This window comes from Lampris incognitus, chromosome 3 (genome assembly GCF_029633865.1).
Source record: "Lampris incognitus isolate fLamInc1 chromosome 3, fLamInc1.hap2, whole genome shotgun sequence".
Lineage (NCBI taxonomy): Eukaryota > Metazoa > Chordata > Actinopteri > Lampriformes > Lampridae > Lampris > Lampris incognitus.
In genome coordinates, this window is record NC_079213.1 from 56,177,762 (window position 1) to 56,203,838 (window position 26,077).

The 26,077-nt window shown below is 43.6% G+C and overlaps 1 protein-coding gene across 1 annotated transcript in view; it reads left to right on the forward strand.

Annotated features, from left to right (window-relative positions):
- Window positions 1-10,113: 10,113 nt before the first annotated feature.
- The window catches only part of b4galt6 (UDP-Gal:betaGlcNAc beta 1,4- galactosyltransferase, polypeptide 6), a 90,855-nt gene continuing 74,891 nt past the window's right edge, over window positions 10,114-26,077 (forward strand). Inside the window, exons 1-2 of the mRNA XM_056277519.1 lie at window positions 10,114-10,891; window positions 16,544-16,660. Of these exons, the coding sequence (XP_056133494.1) occupies window positions 10,777-10,891; window positions 16,544-16,660 (232 nt within the window). The 5' untranslated portion in view covers window positions 10,114-10,776. The remainder of the gene's footprint in view (window positions 10,892-16,543; window positions 16,661-26,077) is intronic.

Consider the following 26,077-nt stretch of genomic DNA (forward strand, 5'->3'; position numbering starts at 1 on the left):
CGCCAACAGTCATTCCGGGGCCTTCAAATGCTGTTTTAAGTCAAAACATAACGTCTCTCATAGATGCTATGCATCGCTTTGCCTTACCGTATATTTTAGCAGTATTTATTCTTTAATTTATTTTATTTATTCTCACATCAAACTCATTCTTTAAAGCAGATTTTAATTTTATGGAGCTGCCATCAGTTTTTTGTTATGTTTCCTCATTTTAGTCTTGATCTTTAAAATCCCAGCATAACAGTACCTATTCAGGGGCAGCAGACACGTGAGTGATGCCATATTGAAAGTGATGCCGTACTGGAGGTGATGCCGTACTGGAAGTGATGCCATACTGGAAGTGATGCCCTATTGGACGTGATGCCGTACTGGAAGTGATGGCGTACTGGAGGTGAAGCCGTACTGGAAGTGATGCCCTATTGGAAGTGATGCCGTACTGGAAGTGATGCCATACTGGAAGTGATGCCTTACTGGAAGGGATGCCATATTGGAAGTGATGCCATACTGGAAGTGATGCCGTACTGGAAGTGATGCCTTACTGGAAGTGATGCCATATTGGAAGTGATGCCCTACTGGAGGTGATGCCATACTGGAAGTGATGTCATACTGGAAGTGATGCCCTACTGGAAGTGATGCCGTACTGGAAGTGATGCCCTATTGGAAGTGATGCCATATTGGAAGTGATGCCCTATTGGAAGTGATGCCGTACTGGAAGTGATGCCGTACTGGAAGTGATGCCGTATTGGAAGTGATGCCCTACTGGAAGTGATGCCGCACTGGAAGTGATGCCCTATTGGAAGTGATGCCGTACTGGAAGTGATGCCCTACTGTAAGTGATGCTGTACTGGAAGTGATACCCTATTGGAAGTGATGCCGTACTGGAAGTGATGCCGTATTGGAAGTGATGCCCTACTGGAAGTGATGCCGTACTGGAAGTGATGCCCTATTGGAAGTGATGCCATATTGGAAGTTATGCCCTATTGGAAGTGATGCCGTAGTGGAAGTGATGCCGTACTGGAAGTGATGCCCTACTGGAAGTGATGCCCTATTGGAAGTGATGCCCTATTGGAAGTGATGCCGTACTGGAAGTGATGCCGTACTGGAAGTGATGCCTTACTGGAAGTGATGCCATATTGGAAGTGATGCCCTACTGGAGGTGATGCCGTACTGGAAGTGATGCCGTACTGGAAGTGATGCCGTATTGGAAGTGGTGCCCTACTGGAAGTGATGCCGTACTGGAATTGATGCCCTATTGGAAGTGATGCCATATTGGAAGTGATGCCCTATTGGAATTGATGCCATAGTGGAAGTGATGCCTTATTGGAAGTGATGCCGCACTGGGAGTGCATTTTGAGGCATCATAAGCACATTGTAAGTGTATTAATGCCCAGCTGATGAACCCATCTTGTAATTATTTTGGGAGGATGTTGAGTCAATAAAAGAGAGGCAAGCTGAAACAAACCACCTATAGTAATGATGTAGCGGAGCATGTTACTTTATTCTCTTGTGTAATTTAGATTCATCATATGGCTACAACTTTGGTTTTATGCCTTACAATAAATATCTAATGAGCAACATCGGAAGTAAAGTGTTGCTGAGAATAGATTTGTCAGTGTTGTACAGGCCCGGGTAAGTCACAAAGATGAGATCAGAATGTAACCGGTTGATCCTGGCATGGCCTGCTGCACCGCCACTGTAAGCCAGCTTTACTTCCAGACACCTGACCCAGTGGCCAGAGCCTGGCCGGAGAAAGCCTACAGACCTTTCCTAAATTCTAACCTCGTCATCAGTACGCCACTAAAACACTAACTGTATGCTGGTGCACCGCAATTCATTTTGCACAACACAATATTTCATTCTTTCCATTGTTTCAGTTCTGTGGGCTTACCAAAATGTCCCACGAGTTGCTCTAGAGTTCCCCGCCATGTGAGCTATGCAGCAGACTTTGGAAAGAGCAGCTTCATATTTACTGTCCTGCACAGGGGTTGAGTGCTTCATTTCCTCCCATATGTGACGCAACTGTGTTATCTAAAATATAATCCAGTTCTTTGACATCAGAGTCTAAAATGCCCCTGACCACTGTTTTTGTACCTGTGTTTATAGAACAAAACATCTAAAAACGTGTTTGTTGTTTCAAACATGCTTTTCACACATTTTCATCATATGATCTACACATCCATTTATGAGGCGCTGCCTTTCCACCTGCCATGGAACAATGAAACATCGATCACTGTGCAGACAGGAATCAGGAACAGTTTATTGGTCATTTCAACTCATGTAGTACGAACACAAATGAAAGGCAATTCCGTTCCCCCCAGCCCACAGCAGAGCAACACAAAAGACAAAAACACATCCAAAAACAACACCACGAAAAACACACGAAAACAGAGAACAAAGCAAAAAAAAAAAAAAAAAAAACAAACCCAAAAACAAACAAAGAGCCAACAACAGTCCACACAGTGCAGCACAGTCCAAAAACTCCACCGTCCAGAGAACGAAGGCCAGCCAGGAGGACTGTCGGAACTGCCGGTCTGCATGGGCTAGCAGTTAGCCTAGCCTGCCCCGCCTCTGCATCCCGCCAGACCGCCCTCAGTGTTTCCCCGTCGGGCGCAGCTCCAGGCAGGGCCGTGGTCCCCGGGCCCATCGGACACAGCAGACCAGGCTTCCCCAGCCGATCCAGCGCCAGCTCTCCCAGCCAAGCGAAATTGACGATCAAAATAAAAACTTGACATGACCAAATCAAATTAAATCAAATCAAATCAAATCAATCTTATTTGTATAGCCCAATATCACACATTACAAATTAGCCTCAGTGGGCTTAACAGCAACACAACATCCTGTCCTTAGACCCTCTCATCGGATAAGGAAAAACTCCCTAAAAAAACCCTTTAACAGGGAGAAACAACAGGAAGAAACTTCAGGGAGAGCAACAGAGGAGGGATCTCTCTCCCAAGACGGACAGTGGGCAATGGATGTTGTGTTCACGCAATTTACATAATACAACATTGAAAGAGGATAACAGAGTTATAATGGACATAACATTTATGAAGAACATGATGCACAGGATGCCAAGCAGTGTCCACATGCCAACGGAGCAGTCCAGACCCAAGCCACACGACCAGCATCATCATGTAATAAGAGAAACTTAGGTGAGGAGTGGAAGGGCAGGCAGCATCCAAATGGCGACCACCATCACCACGGAGACCTGGGAGGAGAACCGACTGCACATGCATGCAAGAGAGACTCACATGACACCATTCAAACACAGAAAAAGTGAAAGGAGAAGACATCATTCATAGAGAGAGAAAAGACATGTTAGAGAAGAGAACAGTTTGCAATAGTCATTAGCCATAATCAATTAAGTCATCAATTAGTCATAATCTATACTGTGTAATCTATACTCGATAGATTGAGATTATGATGACACATTATGACACATTATGATGACACAAACTTAGACACAGACATAGATGTGGACAAACACACCGCATCATCGGTAAGGGGTGAGGCCGCTGCAGACGCCATCTTCCCATGACCAGTTGAATTCCACAGATTTCAGATTTTCAACAGCTTTGGACAGGGTTTGGACCAGTGATGTGTAACATTGTAAAAGGGGTTAAATCGTTAACATAGTCTAAGGGATTAACAGTTCCACCAATATGAGTACTAAACAGTGACTGTAATTCATTACTATCGTTTAAATGCTATAATGATCAGATATTTTGGAGAAAAATGTTCAGTTACTCAGAAATGTGTAATGAGAATTAATCTGTTGTGAGATTATTGTCATACATCTGAAATTATCCATCCCAACCCCACCTCTTGCTCTAATTGTGATTAAGACACTAGTCTCTTGAATGCATGGATTACTGAATGGGTTTAGCGGGCACCGGCCCAGCGGCCAAAGGGGTCAGGGGGCACCTAAACCAGAACCTCTGTGTGAGGTCACTGCTATTAACGTTTCATTTCTGGCTGAAAAGTTGAAGTATTTGGTCACTGTTTATTAGGCTATGTCTTCGTTAGTATTAAAGGTGGCTTTAAGTGAACTCATATTTGTGGTTTGGAAAGGTGGTTTTTGTCAACGTGCTTTTGGTTGTAACTGAGTCTGCTGTGTACTTGTCATAGGGGGGCTTTTGGACATTGGTGCCTGTGCTGGACCACTGAACGCTCCTCTGGTTTGTCCGTTGTCAGCATGGCGGCTGGATCACAAACTTCCTCACCTACTGGCAAAAAGAATCCGGTGTTTTGAACAGCTTTAATCAGGAATTAGGAACACTTTATTTGTCCCACAGCACACAGCAGTGCAACACAAAGACAACAACACATCCAAAAACTAAAAGAACACACATACCCACACTAACACACATACCCAAACTAACACACATACCCACACTAACACACATATCCACACTAACACACATACCCACACTAACACACATACCCAAACTAACACACATATCCAAACCAAACAAAAAAAAATCACTGTCCAAGGGAACGAAGGCCAGCCAGGATGACTGTCGGAAGTGCCGGTCTGCATGGGATAGCAGTTAGCTTAGCCTGCCCCGCTTCCGCGTCCTGTCAGGCTGCCCTCGGTGTTTCCTCCTCGGGCGCAGCTCCAGGCAGGGCCATGGTCCCTGGGCCCACTGGACGAAGCAGACCAAGTTCTCCCAGCCAATCCAGCGCCAGCTCTCCCAGCCAGACACCCTCAACACACCTCCCCGCCTGCACTCCACATAACAACATCAAAAACAGCACAGTCGATGCCAGGTGAGGCCTCCGCCAGACTGCCCTCAGTGTTATCGGAACTGCCGGTGTCACGGCAGATCTTCTCGGGGTAAATATTTTCCCGGCTAAGGCCCCCTTGTCGCATTTTTAGCGCGTTTTTAGGTAGCTAACATTCTGCCCGTTTAAAAAGGTTGCGACACATAGTCTTTGTAGCAAAATAACGTTAATATTATATTGTAACATCCATGCATAAGTTGACACGCTGGTCCGTGGTAACTGGGCCTGAACCTTTGGTCGAGCGGTCAGCGATGTCTCCCACCCTTATAAGCAATACAGTGACTGCAGGTACCCCCACCCTTATAAGCAATACAGTGACTGCAGGTACCCCCACCCTTATAAACAATACAGTGACTGCAGGTACCCCCACCCTTATAAACAATACAGTGACTGCAGGTACCTCCACCCTTATAAACAATACAGTGACTGCAGGTACCCCCACCCTTATAAACAATACAGTGACTGCAGGTACCCCCACCCTTATAAACAACACAGTGACTGCAGGTACCCCCACCCTTATAAACAACACAGTGACTGCAGGTACCCCCACCCTTATAAGCAATACAGTGACTGCAGGTACCCCACCCTTATAAACAATACAGTGACTGCAGGTACCTCCACCCTTATAAACAATACAGTGACTGCAGGTACCCCCACCCTTATAAGCAATACAGTGACTGCAGGTACCCCCACCCTTATAAACAACACAGTGACTGCAGGTACCCCCACCCTTATAAACAACACAGTGTCTGCAGGTACCCCCACCCTTATAAGCAATACAGTGACTGCAGGTACCCCACCCTTATAAACAATACAGTGACTGCAGGTACCCCACCCTTATAAACAATACAGTGACTGCAGGTATCCCATCCCCACCCTTATAAACAATACAGTGACATAACGACCCAAACCAACGACCAGTTTCATATGTAAATACTATGTGTGTGACCATTAAGTGGAGTTGTAATGGCCATGTGTACTATTGACAGAGGATTTGGTTTTCTCACCAGGATTATTGAGCTTGCATTAAGACACTACAGTAGGCTATAGTTTTTTAGTCAATTAAATCCAGTAAAGTAGAGAAGTTTTCTGTTTCATTACATTATATTTATCTAATATGTGTACGCGTGTTATTTAGATGGTGATCTAGAAAAACAAAGAAATAAACAACTCGACTTTGCTTTAGGTGATCAACCTCATTGATTTTATATCAGCCTGGTACCATGTGATCACTGTAAGCGGTCTTCACTCTGCCTTTAATAACTCAATAACTTTATGTATATAGCACTTTTCTAATACGATGTTGCAAAGTGCTTTACAAATAAATAAAACCAGAAAAGGCAAAAATAAGAGTAACGAAAAAAGTATAAATGAAAACATATTTCAGACATTTGTGAAAGCTTTCATAAAAAGAAAAGTTTTAAGACGAGATTTAAAGGAGGCGAGAGACTTGGTGTGTCTTAGCTGAACAGGAAGAGAGGTCCATAGTGTGGGAGCTCTAACAGCAAAAGCCCGAGCACCCTTTGTAACAAACCGAGACCTGGGAATAACCAGCAGGGCTCCATCTGCAGATCTTAATATATATATATATATATATATATATATATATATATATATATATATATATATATATATATATATATATATATATATATATGCTAAAACTGGAGGTGTAAAAACCAGGTCCAGAAAGTTAAAATCCAAACCATGTATTTGCTCCACCCATGCACCACACCAGCAGATTCTAGTCAACACCACTCCTCAACTAGGTAGGGGAAACTAGCTAATGACATCAGCTGGTTTAGTAACATGGTTGGAACAAATACACGGTTTGGACATTTAATTTCTGGACCTGGTTTTTACACCTCTGGCTAAAACGAATTCGAAGTATATGACGGAGCCAGTGTATGGAGGTAAGCACGGGGGTGATATGGTCATGCCTCTTTGTCCCAGTAAGGAGCCGAGCAGCGCCGTGTAGTACCAGCTGCAGACGGTGGGGGGAGCCCTTGCCGATACTCCAGTAAAGTGCATTGCAATAGTCAAGGCGAGAATAGATAAAAAAGCATGTACAACTTTTTGCAGATCGGATGGCAGGATGTCCTTATAAACCCCAACTGAAAGAGAGCTGGTGAAACTCCTGCCTGTTGTGTATTTGAGGTCGTGTTTCCTATTTCTTAATTATGTCGTTACAATGTGACGTTATAACTTCTTCTTTCAGCTTGTTCCCTGTTTCCCAGGCGTCGCCACAGCGGGTTTTACAGTTTCCATCGGCACCCTGTGAGGGGAGGGGGGGCACAGCACCAATGGCAGCCGTTATTAACCCAGGCCTCGACCGATCCCGTATTGAGCCTCGACTGATCCGGTATGGTCTTGTCAATCCGCATTATGATTTGGCAAAATGTTACGTCGGATGCCCATCCTGACACACCACAACCCATCCCGTGACATCACAACCCATCCTGACACAACACAACCCATCCTGACACACCACAACCCATCCTGACACACCACAACCCATCCTGATATATCACAACCCATCATGACACACCACAACCCTTCCTGACACACCACAACCCATCCTGACACACCACAACCCATCCTGACACAACACAACCCATCCTGACACAACACAACCCATCCTGACACAACACACCCCATTCTGACACACCACAACCCATCCTGATACACCACAACCCATCCTGACACACCACAACCCATCCTGACACAACACAACCCATCCTGACACACCACAACCCATCCTGACACATCACAACCCATCCTGACACACCACAACCCATCCTGACACACCACAACCCATCCTGACACACCACACCACAACCCATCCTGACACACAACAACCCATCCTGACACACCACAACCCATCCTGACACACCACAACCCATCCTGACACACCACACCACAACCCATCCTGACACACCACAACCCATCCTGACACACCACAACCCATCCTGACACAACACACCCCATTCTGACACACCACAACCCATCCTGACACACCACACCACAACCCATCCTGACACACCACAACCCAACCTGACACAACACAACCCATCCTGACACACCACAACCCATCCTGACACAACACAACCCATCCTGACACACCACACCCCATCCTGACACAACACAACGCATCCTGACACACCACAACCCATCATGACACACCACAACCCATCCTGACACAGCGTTTTACCTGTGCCCCCTATGGACGGGGGCACAGGTAAAACGCTGGATGCCATATTCCTGGATTTGCACCCATGTCTGTCGCACTAATGTGAAGTTATAACAATTTACGAAAACATGTCCTTTTAAAAAATAATAATAATAATAAGTTTCCTCTGTAGGGTGTCTGGGCTCAGCCTTAGAGATAGGGTGAGGAGCTCGGACATCCGGAGGGAGCTCGGAGTAGAGCCGCTGCTCCTTCACATCGAAAGGAGCCAGTTGAGGTGGTTCGGGCATCTGATTAGGATGCCTTCTGGGCACCTTCCTTTGGAGGTTTATCAGGCAAGGCCAACTGGGAGGAGACCGGGGGTTAGACCCAGAACTCGCTAGAGGGACTACATGTCCAGTCTGGCCTGGGAACGCCTTGGGATCCCCCAGGAGGAGCTGGAGGGCGTTGTGGGCGAGAGGGGCGTCTGGAGGGCCCCACTTAGCTTGCTGCCACCGCGACCCGACCCTGGGCAAGCGGCTGAGATGAGATGAGATGAGATGAGATAAAAAAAATGTATTTTCGGGCCACCAGACCGGAGAACGGATATAATTGAATTAATTATGATTATTAATGTCTCTGTAATTTGGTCATACATACACTACCGTTCAAAAGTTTGGGATCACCCAAACAATTTTGTGTTTTCCATGAAAAGTCACACTTATTCACCACCATATGTTGTGAAATGAATAGAAAATAGAGTCAAGACATTGACAAGGTTAGAAATAATGATTTTTATTTGAAATAAGATTTTTTTTACATCAAACTTTGCTTTCGTTAAAGAATCCTCCATTTGCAGCAATTACAGCATTGCAGACCTTTGGCATTCTAGCTGTTAATTTGTTGAGGTAATCTGGAGAAATTGCACCCCACGCTTCCAGAAGCAGCTCCCACAAGTTGGATTGGTTGGATGGGCACTTCTTTGAGCAGATTGAGTTTCTGGAGCATCACATTTGTGGGGTCAATTAAACGCTCAAAATGGCCAGAAAAAGAGAACTTTCATCTGAAACTCGACAGTCTATTCTTGTTCTTAGAAATGAAGGCTATTCCATGCGAGAAATTGCTAAGAAATTGAAGATTTCCTACACCGGTGTGTACTACTCCCTTCAGAGGACAGCACAAACAGGCTCTAACAGGTACTATTTAATGAAGATGCCAGTTGGGGACCTGTGAGGCATCTGTTTCTCAAACTAGAGACTCTAATGTACTTATCTTCTTGCTCAGTTGTGCAACGCGGCCTCCCACTTCTTTTTCTACTCTGGTTAGAGCCTGTTTGTGCTGTCCTCTGAAGGGAGTAGTACACACCGGTGTAGGAAATCTTCAATTTCTTAGCAATTTCTCGCATGGAATAGCCTTCATTTCTAAGAACAAGAATAGACTGTCGAGTTTCAGATGAAAGTTCTCTTTTTCTGGCCATTTTGAGCGTTTAATTGACCCCACAAATGTGATGCTCCAGAAACTCAATCTGCTCAAAGAAGTGCCCATCCAACCAATCCAACTTGTGGGAGCTGCTTCTGGAAGCGTGGGGTGCAATTTCTCCAGATTACCTCAACAAATTAACAGCTAGAATGCCAAAGGTCTGCAATGCTGTAATTGCTGCAAATGGAGGATTCTTTGACGAAAGCAAAGTTTGATGTAAAAAAAATCTTATTTCAAATACAAATCATTATTTCTAACCTTGTCAATGTCTTGACTCTATTTTCTATTCATTTCACAACATATGGTGGTGAATAAGTGTGACTTTTCATGGAAAACACAAAATTGTTTGGGTGATCCCAAACTTTTGAACGGTAGTGTATATTAAAGCTTTAAAGGTTCATGACAAAACTATTGACGGTCCCTCAGCAAACGCGAGCTCAAACAGCGAAAGTGCGATTGTGAAACCATTGTGATTTGTATGATTTGGCTGAAACGAGGGCTATTATACTACTCTCCGTTTCCACCCTATTCAGAAACCAGTCCTTGTCTTTACTTTACAACACATCGTGTTGTATATTCCTTTGCTCCCAATGTCCGGATATCAAATACAAATCTCACTTTACCACGGTCATTCCATACCGTACCAGCGGTTGCCATGGTGACAGATGTAGGGATACGCCCACCGGAAACGGTGTCTGCAGCGCAAGCAGAAATGAAATAAGCCCATCCTGATTTTCATTTATTTCATTTTTTTACACCCCTCGTCCAGCACAAATGTCTATTTCATGCCACCATCGATGTAAATCTGCGTGGAGACAGCTGGCGAAGCTACTGGAATTCTACGCGCGGTTTGAGCAAGTGGTTTGCCGAGTGTGTTGGAAACATCGCCCCGGCCGAGAGGAGATCTGAGTGGAGGGAGCGCGGCGGTCCTCCTCCCATTGATCAGCCTACGCTGCCGCTGCTGGTGTGAAACAGCCTCGCTAGCATCACCACAACTAGCTATGGACATCCACCACGGATATTCCTGAAAAAGTCTTATCAAGCTGTGTAGCCGCGTCGCACTGGCCTTCAGTATGCCAGATGGATGGTGCTCTTTGAGGCTTGTCGGTGCCTGAAATCAAAGGCCTCCGTTATTCCGTCTGGACCTTTCTTGGCAGGGGAGATCCGTTCCATCTCAACCCGACAAGCTTTAGCGTTTTTTCCGCGCCGCGTCCCCGGTCTCAGTGAAGACGAGGGTTTTCCTTCCATGACAATATCAAGCATATTTACCTACATCAATTAAAGGACTTTTAATACATCTGGTATCTTATATGGGATTCATATCGGCGACAGAAGAGCGGGCCTGAGCCAAAATGGTGAACTGGAGGCGGCTGCTGCGAGTGTCCAACCGCTCGTTTCTGGCCTTCTTTTTTTTCTTCTCCATGTCCACTACATGCCTCTACTTCATTTACGTGGCTCCAGGAATAGGTTAGTTAACAGAGGATTAAGACAAGCTATTAACTTGAACTGTTGAAAGGTGTCTGGTAATGTGATTATGTGTGGATTAGCCCGCTCTTGGTAAATGCATCCTTCAGAGATGACTGGAGCTGCTCAGCTGTCGGAACGGTTGGCTTTAGCTACAGGCTAGCTGCTCACCCTACTAGCTGCTCACCCTGCTAGCCCCTCACCCTGCTAGCCCCTCACCCTGCTAGCCGCTCACCCGTCCCACTCTGGTGTCAAGGTATCGCAGGTCACATCAGGCCTCTTTCAAACCAATACGCAAACTAGCTATTAATTTAGATTTGACAGTTTTATGTAACATGCTGTTTGGTTACTGAAAGTTAACAGCCTGGCAACACCAACTTGCGGTTCGGGCAATGTATATTATGGAAATGCTCTTAAATGAATGGTGAGCATCACAGCTAATGTTTACAGAAACTCGAGCCAGGTAAAATTTGGGCAGGGTAATATTAGATCTATAAATAAGATTATTATTATTATTATTATTATTTACATGTGGGGAAGCTCCTCAGGGGAGCAAATAAATGGACGGACATGCTGCCCACATCATACGTGTCCCAAGCCACAATTGCAACAGATGTTGAAAGCAGATTTTTTTCCCCCACTTGACAAGCTTTGGTGTCAAAGCGGCGCCCTTTGACGAGGCATCTTCCACAGCATTAACAATCAAAATTAGGCATCTACATCAGGTTGCGTTCCAAAATTATTTAGGTGTGCTCATGAAAATAAGTTTTCTCTAACTGCTTAGATGTACAATTGAGACGCATGAGGGAATAACTTAGCTTGTGGTAAATGGTGGGGTGTAAGTGTGAAGGTAGTGATGTTTGGAGGAGGGCATGGTATGAGCTAGCTAGAGCAACGTTTCCCCAACTTGTCTCATACCAGTGATGGTGACTGACTGCTGTTGAGCTTCGCTCAGCTAATACAGGCTTACTGACCGTAGGTGAGGAAATGGATTAGCCTCGTGTAGGTAAGACCATATGTGTCACAACATTTTCATCATTAAATCACATCACAATATATATAGTTTTTCAAAATCTGGCTTACAAGTCTCTAAACCTTGTTGTCCTTTTCATATGTAGTGCTTCTTTAAAATAACTTGACTAGCAGCGATGACCTTTTAGCAAGCGAAACGTTAAGCCATGAATTGTTTTTGCCTTCAGTATGTTCTTTTGGGTACTTAACAATATTGAATACATCATTTGTTTCCCCCACTGTTGATGTAGTCTTTATGTAATTTCTAGATAATAATGCTTCCAGCAGTCAGCGATTAATATAAATCCAAATTCATTCGAAATTAAGCTAACCTTTTTTTTGGTCACATATTTCACTGCACTCTTGTGTTAGCCATGCAATTCTTCTCTGTTTGCAAAAGTAGTGTGCAAACCTTTAGTCTTCAACTTCTCAGAAACTTGCCAAAATGTGGAGTGAAAAAGAGACTCTGGCCTAAATCATTGTGTACAGATATCCAAGCCAGTATTTCCTCTTAAAATCACTGTTGTGTATGACACTGGTGGGCAAATGTTTTTTCTATATAAGAAGAAACATTACGTAGTGATAGTAAAAACAGTCTTCTATGTGGAGAGTTATGAATGAATATTGCTGGTGAATTGTTTGTTAATGTTACAGTATGAGTCTAACTGGAGGGGAATTGTTACTGGACATTGCTCTGCATTGATTTCAGTTAGAGGCAGTATTTTGGTTGAAAGGTTAACATTACATGAAGCAAACCAAAATCTACAAAACCCTAATATATTTATTATATCAATAATCCTTTTTAGGGCGGCACGGTGGCACAGTGGTTAGCGCGGTTGCCTCACAGCAAGAAGGTCCTGGGTTCGAGCCCCGGGGTAGTCCAAACTTGGGGGTCGTCTCGGGTTGTCCTCTGTGTGGCGTTTGCATGTTCTCCTCGTGTCTGCGTGGTCAGGTCAGGTCAGGAGACTTGGCCATACTAAATTGTCTCTAGGTGTGTGATGGCCTGGCGGCCTGTCCAGGGTGTCTCCCCGCCTGCCACCCAATGACTGCTGGGATAGGCTCCAGCATCCCTGAGAGCGGGATAAGAGGTTTGGATGATGGATGAATAATGCCTGTGTTACCAATATTTACCGAGAGTCCTGTTGTCACTACCGACAGTGGCAGCAACAGTCCTCAAGTGTGTAAGTACGTTAGATCATTTTCCCCACCTGTCTTTGCCTTTTTTAGGTTTATTGCAGAACACCATAACATGACTGTTCCTACTTGCCATGCTGTTTGACAGTTGGTTGCTTATACTGGGTCAGTAGAGGGGAAATGTGTGAGTGTGTGGGTACAGGTTTGGTTATCAAAGTGTTCTTGTGCTCAAGTTCGAATTTTTATTTATTTATTTATTTTTTACAGAAGATGTAAAGGTGAAGATGTGTCAAATACCTCCTGTTACTCAAACAGTTTGACCTTAAGAGTCAAACTAAAAAAAAAAAAAAGATTCTGGGTGAGGAAAATGTAATTTTCAAATAATTGTTTCTTTGCTGTCCTCTTTGGATTTTTTTCCCCCCGATGAAGTTGCAGCAAGCATCTACTGTCAGGCCTGGTTTCCCCTGGCTTGAAAAAAGTTATTCTTTTCTCACGCCTCGTTTGTGCCATTGAAGATGACTGATTACTCCTGGATAAGGCTCTTATCAGCAGCCCCCAGCATCTCCTTTTGCCATGACACACGCAGACACACTGACATATTGAATTTAGTCAAGCACACCCGCTGCAAGGTAGATTGATCGGGGAAATAAGTAGGCTGTTTTCTGGTATCCCTGTGCTGCCGTTGCTGTTGTGTTGCTGGCCCTCCCGTCCAGGCAGTGATCAGAGTTCACCCTAGCAGGTCAACAGGCAGCTGTTCTGCATTGGGACGTATAGCTGCTTTGCCGGAGGGCTTTCTCCTATGATGCTTTGTAGTTCCAAGCTAAGTTGAACATACCATTTATTGATGTTTTTATAAAAAGTGCTGAAGAGCTTGCTTATGTGTGCTACTCATTTGCGCTACTGTAGTGTTGGTAAATGATTCATTACAGTTTGTTGTTTTTTGGTGCAGCCCTTGCTGTCTGTGGTAGTGGGACATGGTGATGGCTCATTTTCTGGCCTATGTGACACACTAACCATGTTGCCGGTGTTTTGTTGTAATGACTAAAAGGGCCAACAATGGTACATTGTCGTTGGAGCTGTTTTGTTCAACTCCAGAGGAAAAAATAAGTTTTTTGCTGGTGAGAGTATGTGACGACTTTCTGTTGCCTCAATGTAATGACTTAAGTCCATCCATCCATCCATTATCCTAACCGTTTATCCAAATTCGGGTTGCGGGATGCTGGAGCCTATCCCAGCAGTCATTGGGCGGCAGGCGGGGAGACACCCTGGACAGTCCACCAGTCCATCACAGATAATGAATTAAGTGTTAAAGTGAATTAAGTTTAGGAAGTTGAAGGCTGATTTGGAAACTTTCTCTTGGTGAAAGTGGGCATAACAAAATCTGTGATGATTTAGCCTGCCCTGCAGTGTTGCTTTTAATATGTTGACTAAGCGCAGTAAAATGAGAAAAAGAGTGTCCTAGAAACAGCTGATATTCTCTATTTGATTTGGTTGCACGCTACAAGACTTAAAATTCAATTTTAAAAGGGCATTACGCTTAATGACTATTTGCACTGATGACTTGGCACTCTGTAGTGTTCACAGTCACCTAGATGATTGTAGCACAGTCAAAATCTCTGCCATACGGGAACAAATCAATGTTATCTTAGAGAAATTGCATGTTGATCTTTTTTTTTCTCAATTATACTTGGTATTTGACAAAAATGTGAGGCGGACAAGCAACCTGTAGTGATAATGAGCTACAATCATTAAGACAGGAATGCTTTATGTGCAGCAATTAAACTTTGAGTCTTACAAAGCTTAACCTAACCTGTGTTCATATATGGAACGAACATTAGCACAATACCACTGTTATCCACACCATTCTGTAGCTAATGCTACATTACTTGGCCTGCCAGCCAGCCCATTATTTATGTTTTTTCTATTGTCTCCCCTCATTTCAGTTTCCATGGTAAAATCCCAACACAAGATGGTGCATTGCCAAGTTAGATATTTGCCCCCGATAAAGGGGCTTTGCATCAAGATCCATTGTTAATAAAAGTACCATTACTATATCATATACAGCATGTGAGATGTGCTGTTGAGTTTTCAGGTATTCCCTGCCAGTGTTTGACTTTCCACCAGTTGAAGGTCTTTTGTGAAAAAAATGTAGCTACCCATCAACACGTCCTGGGAGCACAGCTAAATGTGGTGAAATTGTTAGTGCAAAATATATTTGTTCAATAAAAACTGGCAAAGATATGTCTAATTCATAACAAGTTATAGGCATCAGAGCTTCTGGTCTAACAGAACTTGCACAGTGTAATGCCAACCACTAGAAGGTGGGGAACCAGACTTGGTTAGCTTTGCTGAAGATAAAGAACGCTTGGATAATTTGGGGTTGTTAATATTGATCAATGTTTTATAATATTAACTGATCCAGATCAGTTAATGAAATTCCTGTGTTACAATAACCATACTTTTGATCTAAGCAAGACCCTGATCAGAAATCCCCCAGCATTTGTCAGGATTGGCTAATTGTCTCAGAAGTATATTGGATCTATCATTGTCTAGTGTGTACCCAGCCTTACCAAGAAAGGACACCCTAGTTGTATTGTTCACTGAAACTTTGGACAAGTGCCTTTGTGTATTTTTGCCAGCAACTTTAATGTTCATTTTGTGGAGAGATTTTCTGTCCCTAGAAAAGACAAGTTTTTCTCGAGCATGCTTATTGTCAAATGGATGCAGTCAGTAGCACACATGATATTTCCTAAACATCTTTAGGCCCCTTTTGTATGTAGCACAGCATCTGTCAGAAAAGAGGGAGGTATATTATTTAGGCTACCTGAAGAATTGCAAATATTTCTCCTTTGGAAGCTGGCTCTGCAGATCATTACTTGAAAGATGGCACAGCCCAGCGACTGAGGCCTTTACCCTGTGGAAATACTGAATGCACTGTGCATTTAAGTAATCCAATGCAATTTTGGACGCCCTCATTGAACCTTTGTACCCCTTGTCTTATTATCTTATTATGTCTCTTTGTTAAACTCATCTCCATATATTGTGGAGAGTTGTCAAATAGGCTTAAATACTGCTTCAATTATACAGAGACAAGTCAACTCATTGCATAACCCAACCCATCCATGTGACACAGCAATTCATGGTCAATTTGATATTTGTGACATTCAGTAATGTGATTTTCTAGGGTGACATCATGACACAATGAACATTCAACATGTTGAGTTTCGATGGGTTTTGAAATGGCCTCTATAAGTAGATTTAATAAGTTTTTGTTTACATATTTATTACCCACAGTATGTGAATTACAGCAGGCTCTTTATTTTGCTCACACCTCAAGGGGAACATGCAGAATGCATGTAGAAACCTGACTTGTATGTTGTATAGCGCAGAGCTTAAGTTAAGGTCTGAACCTTGACGGAAGTGTAACTGAAGGAATCAGCTAAAATCTTCATGAAAACTAAAATCTCATTCTTTGTCTTTCTCATACACTCTGTATTTTTTTTCCCCCAGCCAACACATACTTTTTCATGGTGCAAGCTCAGGGCATGATGTTGAGGGACAATGTGAGGACCATTGGCCAGATGATCAGACTGTACACAAATAAGAACAGCACACTCAATGGCACTGGTAAGTCATGCACCTCTATGCAGACACACATGAACACGCATAGATTCCTTGGCTGAAAAGTTATATGGGAAACCGACAACAATTTGTGCAGATAGGTGACTACAAATCAACATGCATGGACATTACTTGTGGAGTGCCAAAGGGGTCAGTGTTAGGCCCTAAATTGTTTTTTCTGTATATCAATGACATGTATATCAAGTCTATTGACATTAATTTTATTTGCAGATGATACAATTATTTTTTGTTCCGGGGAGAATTTACAAGAGCTTTTGGAATTGATCACATCTGAAATGAACAAGTTAAAAATTTGGTTTGACAGGAACAAATGATCATTAAATTTGAACAAAACTAAGTTTATGTTATTTGGAAATCGTAAAATAGACACACAAGTAGAAGTAATGATCAACAATATTAACATTGAAAGAGTATATGAAAATAAATTTCTTGGTGTGATACTTGACCATAAATTCTGCTTGAAACCTCATATAAGATTTGTGAGAACAAATATAGCAAGGAGCATTGGAGTTTTGGGAAAGGCAAGGCACATTCTGGATCATAAAGCATTGTGCAGTCTGTATTGTTCACTTGTATGGCCATATTTGATTTATGGTTTGGAGGTATGGGGGAACACCTACAAAAGCAACCCAAAATCGTTATGTGTATTACAAAAAAAAAAAGTAATAAGAATAGTAAACAATGTAGGATGCTGGGAACACACTAACTTACTATTTTTAAATTCACGGTCTATGAAGTCCATGGACCTGGTAGAATTTAAGACTGCACAAATTAGGGCTGAAACGATTCATCGAGTAATTCGATTACAAAAATTCATCGAGGCAAAGCTTCGTTTAGTGAAACTACTGTTCACTGGTCACCATGTTCAGAACGGACAATTATTACTGTTGCACAACGTGCTCGCACTACATCTACGTGAAGTCTAGCTGTTTTGACAGTTGGCGCGATGGAGAGTATGGGAGGAGATGCTCAAGAGACGGGCCCAAAGAAGAGACCAAAACTGTCCAAAGTGTGGGACCATTTTAACTTAAACAAAGCCGAAAACACTGCGCAACGTGTACATTGCAAAACCGAACTAGCATACCATAAGAGCACATCATCAGTGCTGCAGCACCTTAACTGAAAGCACCTCATCTATGCATCCAGTTGTCAGGGTGGAACTGACACAAGGTGACGTTTACCTTTATCTTTTTAGCGCAAATGAACATGATTGCTAGTTGAGATGAACGCTAGTGAAGAACATGGTTGTGGCTGTATGTATTGGCTAATTATGAACATAGTTCTGTTGTGTTCCCTACTTTATTTAGCTTAGTTTAGCTCAGGGAAAACTTGTTTTGAAAGCCATTCATGTAGCCCGTAGCTGCCAACTTTCAAGGCTGACTTACGAAGATTGACAAAAACCCATCTAAACGGGAGCATTTGTTCGGTGTGAGATGAGTTTTTTTTAATATGCTAGCATGTCTCACGCTGAATGCACGAGAGTTGGCAGCTATAAACTGGAACATGCACCTCTCTCTCTCTCTCTCTCTCTCTCTCTCTCTCTCTCTCTCTCTCTCTCTCTCTCTCTCTCTCTCTCTCTCTCTCTCTCTCTCTCTCACACACACACACACACACCAATGATGCATAAGATACCTCAGAAAGCTGAATATAAGGTGGTGTAAATAGCAATGCAAAAATCTAATAAAGCAGGTGCATTCAGTTAATATTATTGCTGTGAAAAATAAAACTTATTATTACATCTCTTTTTCAGTAAGTCTCTCTCTCTCTCTGTCTCTCTCTCTCTCTCTCTCTCTCTCTCTCTCTCTCTCTCTCTCTTCACACAACACAGACACACACTACCACACCACCCACATCATATCGACCTCATTCAGGAGATAAGATCTTGTCAGAACTTTTTTGCCAGCTACAAATGCAAGAAGAGTTTTATATATATACCTTTTGTTTACATTTGCCTATACTGTTTTTTTTTGTGTTTTTACATTTCAAAAAATGTTTACAAAACCAGATGGCACTTAAATGCATCAGTTGCACTAAAGAAATTAGTTTGTCATCCAGGAGAAAAGATCCTGACAAAAGCTTTTTATTTGCCTCCTACAAATGCAACATTGCCTTCCAAGAAGGTAGACAGTAAAGGCTATTTTGATTCATGCCTTAGTTACATGTATATCTTTAGTTTACATTTGGTATTAGTGTTATTTCCTATAAAATGTTGTCTATAAAATGTAATAAAATGTTGTATGCTTTTAAAAAGGAAACCAAGTAGTTGTTCATTTTAAGAGACCTAGCTTCTTTCCTTTTATATATTTACTAAGTCAAAAGTGTTTTTTATCCGATTACTCATTAATCGATGAAATAATCGATAGAATACTCGACTACTAAAATAATTGATAGCTACAGCCCTAGCACAAACATTGTACAAAGTAAGATATAATCTTCCTGGCAACATACAGCAATTGTTCTCAGATTGGGGGGGGGTACAATTTAAGAAGAAAATTGAATTTTAAAAAACACTGTGTTCCTACCACTCGCAAAATAATTCAGTTCAATTCAATTCAATTCAATTCAATGTATTGTCATTAAAAACAATGTGCAGGCACATGTTAAAAATGAAATGAGGGCTGTGGCTTCGCCAAACAGTGCAAGACAGACACAGACAAACACAGCAAACACAGTATAAGATATACACACATGAAGACCAAACACAGTATAAGATATACACAGATGAAGACTAGAAGCTAAAAATAAGTTAAAAAAGAGCACGAGTGCGAAATATTTAAAAATATCCACAGATATTCAGTGGGTAGCCAGGTCCAGGTGGGCAACGGCTTGGGGAAAGAAGCTGTTTTTGAGCCTGGTAGTGCGGGCTCTGAGGCTCCTGTAGCGCCTCCCAGAGTGCAGGGGGGAGAACAGTCCATGGTTGGGGTGGGTGAGATCTCTGCTGATGCTGAGACCCCTTCGAAGGCAGCGTTTGTGATAAATGTCTTTTATGGCAGTGAGCTGGGTACTGGTGATATGCTGGGTCGCCTTGATGACCTGCTGCAGAACTTTCTGGTCTACTGACGTGCAGTTGCTGTACCACACTGAGATGCAGCTGGTCAGGATGCTCTCTACAGTGCAGTGGTAGAAGTTGGTGAGAATTTTGGGGGATAGACAGGCGCTCCTCAGCCTCCTCAGGAAATGCAGACATTGTTGGGCCCTTTTCACAAGGGCCTGGATGTTTAATGGCCAGGAAAGTTCCTCGCTGATGTGGACTCCAAAGAATTTAAAGCTGGAGACATGCTCCACTTCCACCCCATTGATGTGTATGGGGGAGTGGCTGCAGCTTCTAGACCTCCTGAAGTCCACAATCAGCTCCTTCGTCTTCTGCACATTGAGAACAAGATTGTTGTTGTACACCATGATGTCAGGTGCTGAATCTTGTCCCTGTAGGCCATCTCGTCATTGTTGGTGATACGGCCAATGACTGTGGTGTCATCTGCAAACTTAACTATAACGTTTGAAGGGTGAGTTGGCAGGCAGTCATGGGTAAAGAGGGAGAAAAGGAGGGGGCTCAGAACACAGCCTTGAGGGGCACCTGTGCTGAGGGTCAGGGTGGAGGAGGTGTAGTCACCTAACCTAACAGACTGAGGTCTGTTGGTCAGGAAGTCCAGGGTCCAGTTACAGAGGGAGGGGTTGAGGCCAAGGGAGAGTTTGGTGGTTAGTTTGGCGGGGATAATAGTGTTGAAGGCAGAGCTATAATCTATGAACGAGCATCCGGATGTATGTGTTGTTAAGTTCAAGGTGGGTCAGAGCAAAGTGCAGGCAGTGGCAATGGCATCCTCTGTAGACCTTTTGGGACGGTAGGCGAACTGATGTGGGTCGAATGTGGTGGTGGTGGTGGGGGGGTAATGTTTTTGATGCGAGCCAGAACCAGGCTCTCAAACCACTTCATGGCAATGGGGGTGAGTGCTATGGGTCGGTAGTCGTTAGGACATGTGGGTGTTGATTTCTTGGGGACAGGAATGATAGAGGTGGTCTTGAAGCATGCTGGGACTATGGATTGGGACAGTGAGAGGTTAAATATAGTTGTGAAGACCTCAGCCAGCTGGTCGGAGCATTCCCGGAGGACCCGACCCAGTATTCCGTCCGGTCCGGCGGCCTTCCGTGTGTTCACTCTGCACGGTGATTCTCTGACCTCTGCGATCGATAGAGTGAGCACCTGGTTTTCTGGGTGGCTGGGCGTTTTTGTGGCAGGGTCAGTATTGTCCTTGTCGAAGTGGGCGTAGAAATAATTTAGCTCGTCTGGCAAGGAGGCATCATGGACAGTAGGACTGCTATTGGAGCTTTTGTAGTCTGTGATAGACTGAATGCCTTGCCACATTCGCAGGGGATTGGAGTTATTGTGAAAGTGGTCCTCTGTTCATAGGAAATAGTTATGTTTGGCTGTTCTGATGCCCTTTTTGAGGTTGGATCTGGCTGCGCTGTAGGCCTCACAGTTACCTGACTTGAACGCTGCATCCCAAGCTTTCATTAGCTGCCAGACCTCACTGGTCATACAGGGTTTGTGGTTTGGAAAAGTGCGGATTAGTTTTTTTTTTTTTGTGACACTCTCAGTGCAAAAGTTCATGTAGGCTAGTATAGCAGATGCCTGTTCATTAATGTCTATATGGGAGCCATGGGTGGCTGAATGTGCAAAAATACTCCAGTCTGTGTTGTCAAAACAGTCCTGGAGTTCAGTGACTGCTCCTTCTGGCCAGACAGTGATTGTCTTTACTGCTGGCTTGATCCGTTTTATGAGGGGTTTGTAGGCTGGGACCAGGAACAGGCAGAGGTGGTCAGACTGCCCCAGGTGGGGGCAGGGAGTAGCTCTGTATGAGTCCTTAATGTTTGTATAGAGATGGTCCAGGGTGTTTTGTCCTCTAGTGCAGCAGGAGACATGCTGATGGAATTTGGGCAATACAGCACTGAGGTTAGCCTGATTAAAATCACGATCTGTGATAAAGGAATAAATAATGATAATAATAATAATAATCATTACATTTATATAGCGCTTCTCTAGACACCCAAAGTGCGTCACATTGAAGGGGCTAACTCACTTCAACCCCTACCAATTTGTAGCACCACCTGGGTGATGCACGGCAGCCATTTTGCGCCAGAATGCTCACCACACATCAGCTTGAGGTGGCGAGGGAGGAATCATTGAGCCAGTTCACCCTTCGCTTAGCCGCACCCCCGAAACTCAGACTGGCCAGTGACAGCGCAGCATAGGACAGGCTACGACAGAGTTCCGACACTTTCATGGTGGCACTCCATTGACGCCGATGCAAAAGTTTCAGATTTTCTTCATTTTCGAGCTGGTTTTGTGGCCCTTTAGCTAGTTATGGTTAAACGTTGTGCCTGGGGCACTTGTAACAGTGACCCTCGTTACCCGGAGAGGTTGGAAGGAGATGTACGTTTTTTTTTCCCTTTCCAAAACCAAAATCAAACCCTGAAAACTGTAGGCTGTGGATAAAGCTATGTGGACGTCCTCAAATCCAGTTGAACCCCTCAAAGATGAACAAGCACAGCTGTCTGCTCCAAGGTATGTAATTACTTTTATTTGAAAAAAAAAAAAAATGTATTTCTAGTTTTCTCCTTATCCCAGCCGATTAACCCAATGGCATATGGCCGGAACTCATGCCGAATAACTCCCCTGGCTCACGTTTCCACAGGAAGGAGATAGGCATAACACCAGCTTCCTTCAAACTCGTGTCGGCTGCTCTCGCTATTTTACAAGCTGAAGCCTCGCATGGATTGCATCACCTTCAGGCCGCGAAGGAGACGTAGGGAGAATGCTTTCAGTTTCTTGGCTGCAGGCGCCCGGGTGGGCCAGAGGGTCGCTGGAGAACGACGAGTCCCCGAACACTACACCGATCTACACCCACTATCCCTCGGGTAAGGGTGGCCTAATGAATGCCTTACCCCGTGGACGCTCTGGCCGTGACCGGTTACGGCGAGTCTGGGACACGAACCTCCCAGCCACGTGATGAGCGAATTGCAAGAATGGTGGTTTATTCCGCTCGGCCACCAGAGAGGCCGGTAATTACTTTTATTAACTGTAAAATAATGTTAAAGCTTGATGGACTTAGCAACAGTAACTAAGGGGGGCGAGCCTTACCGAAGGGTCAGTTATGTGGGGGATGATTAAGTGGCCAGATGGAGAACCAGGTTGGGAATTTTGCCAGGACACCAGGGAACCCCCTACTCTTTGTGATAAGTGCCATGGGATCTTTAATGACCAGTGAATCAGGACCTCGGTTTAACGGCTCATCTGAAGGACGGTACCTCCTACAGCACAGTGTCCCCGTCACTGTACTGGGACATTGGGATTTGATAGTTGTTGTTTTTATTAGGACCAAGGGGAAGACTGCCCCCAATTGGCCCACTAACACCACTTCAGGCAGCAACTCCGTTTTCCCGGGAGCTCTCCCATCCAAGTACTAGCCAAGCCCACACCGGCTTAAGTTCCATCATTTGGCAGAGCCAGGGTTCATGTTGGTATGGCTGCCTGCATAAAACGTATGTGTATTTCAAATTATGGGGTGAGTTTGTGGAATGGTTTAGACCAAGAACTCAGTGAAAGCACACATTTAGATCAATTGAAAAAGAGGTACAAAAATTTGTTTTAAAGAGGTAAGGATGAGGAGGAGGTTTTGCTTCTCTCAGGACCGTGACACCCATGGTGGATGCTGTTATTGTTGTTTGTTTTTTTTTGGTTTACTGTTTTTATTGTTTTCTTATTGAATCATTCAGGGATGGGTATTGAGAATGACATACTCTGATGTGTGAAAAACTAGGTTTATTATTTAGGTTTATTAATTGAGCATTAGAGAGGGGGCAGGAAATTATAAACAGTAACTTCCTCTTGCTCCTTTTTGAACATAATATTTGTTGGATTCTCTATTGAAAATTCTTTTTGTTGAATTCTTTTGGTTTTATTTTAATCTTTTTTTGTTTTACTCATGCTTGGTCATTTTTTATTTTATTTTGCATGTTTGAAATAAAGACATTTGATTTGATTTGATTTGAGTCCCCTTACTATTTTTACCTGGCGTTCATTCTAGCTTTATCTTACCCAGCAAATATGCCATATCCCAGTCTTTGCTATAGCTTTAACTCAAACTTTTCCATTATATTGATGATTTAAAGTGACATTGTATATTTTTTCTGTTCGTGTTTAAGTACAAAAAATTGAGACCTCTGGCGCTTCAATGCACCACTTAATTTCAGGGCTATCACCTCAAATAATCTGGTGTGACATGAATGGGCAGTATTGTCCCAATACCAGCGAGCGAGACATGCTCGTTTCTTCCTGCACAGGAAAATAACGCTTGCTGCGAGGCATGATGAAATGAATGCAGGATTTAAGATGTTTATTTTTGCTCTGCAGACTTCTCGCAGAGCGAATTCTTGGCTTGGTGTTGGACTTAGGGATGTCCCGATCAAGTTTTTTGGGCCCCGATCCGATTCCAATCATTTAATGTTGCTATCTGTCGATACTGATCCGATCCGATACATTTTCCTAGAATAACCGATCCATTATATATGCTTGACAATTGAGTAGCTTTGCAATGCATTAAGAAAGAAAATGCCTGCATCCAAGCTGTTCCTTAATGGGTTTTTATTTATTTTCAAAATAAACAGTATAAATATGCCTCTGATCACAAGTCCACTTGTAGTGCAGCATTGGTTTTAATTTGTTCTTTAACAAAATAACCAAGTAATTGTAAACAAACTAAAGTATGTAGCTTATTCTACTTAGTGCAAATAGTCACAATTCCACTTCAAAATGGTAGCTTAACCTTGACATTCAGTCACAACAATCAATTCCTTAGTGCAGCATTGTACTAAAACTAGGACACTCAAAATGAGTGCACGACATGTAGTGTCGGGGGGCGGGGGGTAGGACATAAAGTGGCTCCGATAGCTCCAAAAGACGGTGAAAACCAGTGTCCTCTACCACAGCGATGGGCTGGTCATCCAAAGCGATGAATTCAGCTACTTTTTCAGTTATCTTTTTGGCCTTGTGGCTGCTGGGAGGAGATTTCTCTCTCTTTTTAAAAGTACCCTCCAGTGTGAGTTGCTGTGGTGCGGCCTTCGCCTTGGTTAGCTGAGTGAACTCGTTAAATTCCGTTTCGTGTTTTTTTAGGTGCCTAATCAAGTTAGTGGTATTGTACGCAGCTCTACAAAAACTGCCCCATGAAATGCTTGCATTGCAAGTGGCTGTTGGGCTATTTTCAGTTTCTATTTTAAAATAAACGCCACACTTCAGACATTTTAGCTGTGTCCTGGTCATGCCTGATTCTGCCGCAAATTGTGTTCCCCGTTTACGACAGCTGTGTGACAGCGGACTGAGCGGAGGTGTCGCAAAACAAAACAAAAGATCGGACTTATTTTCTGCTCGATCCGATCTCTTAAAAATGCCTGGATCGGCCCTGATTCCGATCCTTGAGATCGGATCGGGACATCGCTAGTGTTGGTAAAGGTTGCAGCAAAATACATGTAGTCCATTGCTGAAGAAAAAAAAACATCTAAAATTCTGTGTTCATTTTTATCATGCCTCAGTGAGCCGCATTTCCTATGCACAAAGAAATGAGCATGTCTCATTCACCGGTATTGCTACAATACCACTGTGTGTGTTGCACAAGACCATTTGAGGCAATACCAGTGAAATTAAGTGGTGTATTGAAGTGCCAGATGTCGCAATCATTTTTTATCGTTTGTTTTTTTTAAAAAAATTTTTAATTTTTATTTTGCTGACATTTTTTTTTTTATTAAAGAAAAGATGATGGGAAAGATGCCGGCGTGAATTCATGTTTGCAGCGGCTTCACCCAATACCAGTATGGGAAGATGGTGGCGTGAATTCACATTTGCAGTGACCTCATCCAGTGTCGTTCATTTCACCCACTGCTCGTGCACCGCCCCAACTGCGTAGTCCGAAGTGTCTGTGGCAATGGTGATTGGAACCTTGGGTTACGGGTGCGCCAACATTGTTGCGTCAGCCAGAGCAGTCTTAGCATCCACAAACGCTTTGTCCCTCTCCGCAGACCAGTCCACAGTGTGTTTGGTAGCCTTGCCTTGCAGGGCCTCATACAGTGGTCACTTGAGTTGAGCAACTCGGGGGATAAAGCGGTGTTAAAAGTAAACCATGCCGAGGAACTCCTGTAGGGACTTGACTATGAGTGGTCGTGGGAATTTCATGACGGCGTCCACTGTTGACGGGAGGGGTACCGCCCCGTCTTTGGTGACTCAGTGTTCAAGGAAGTCGATGGATGTCAGCCCGAACTTGCACTTGGCTGGATTGATGATCAGGCCGTGCTGGCTGAGCCGCTCGAAAAGAGTCTGAAGGTGGGACAGGTGTTCTGCTTTGGAGGTGCTGGCAA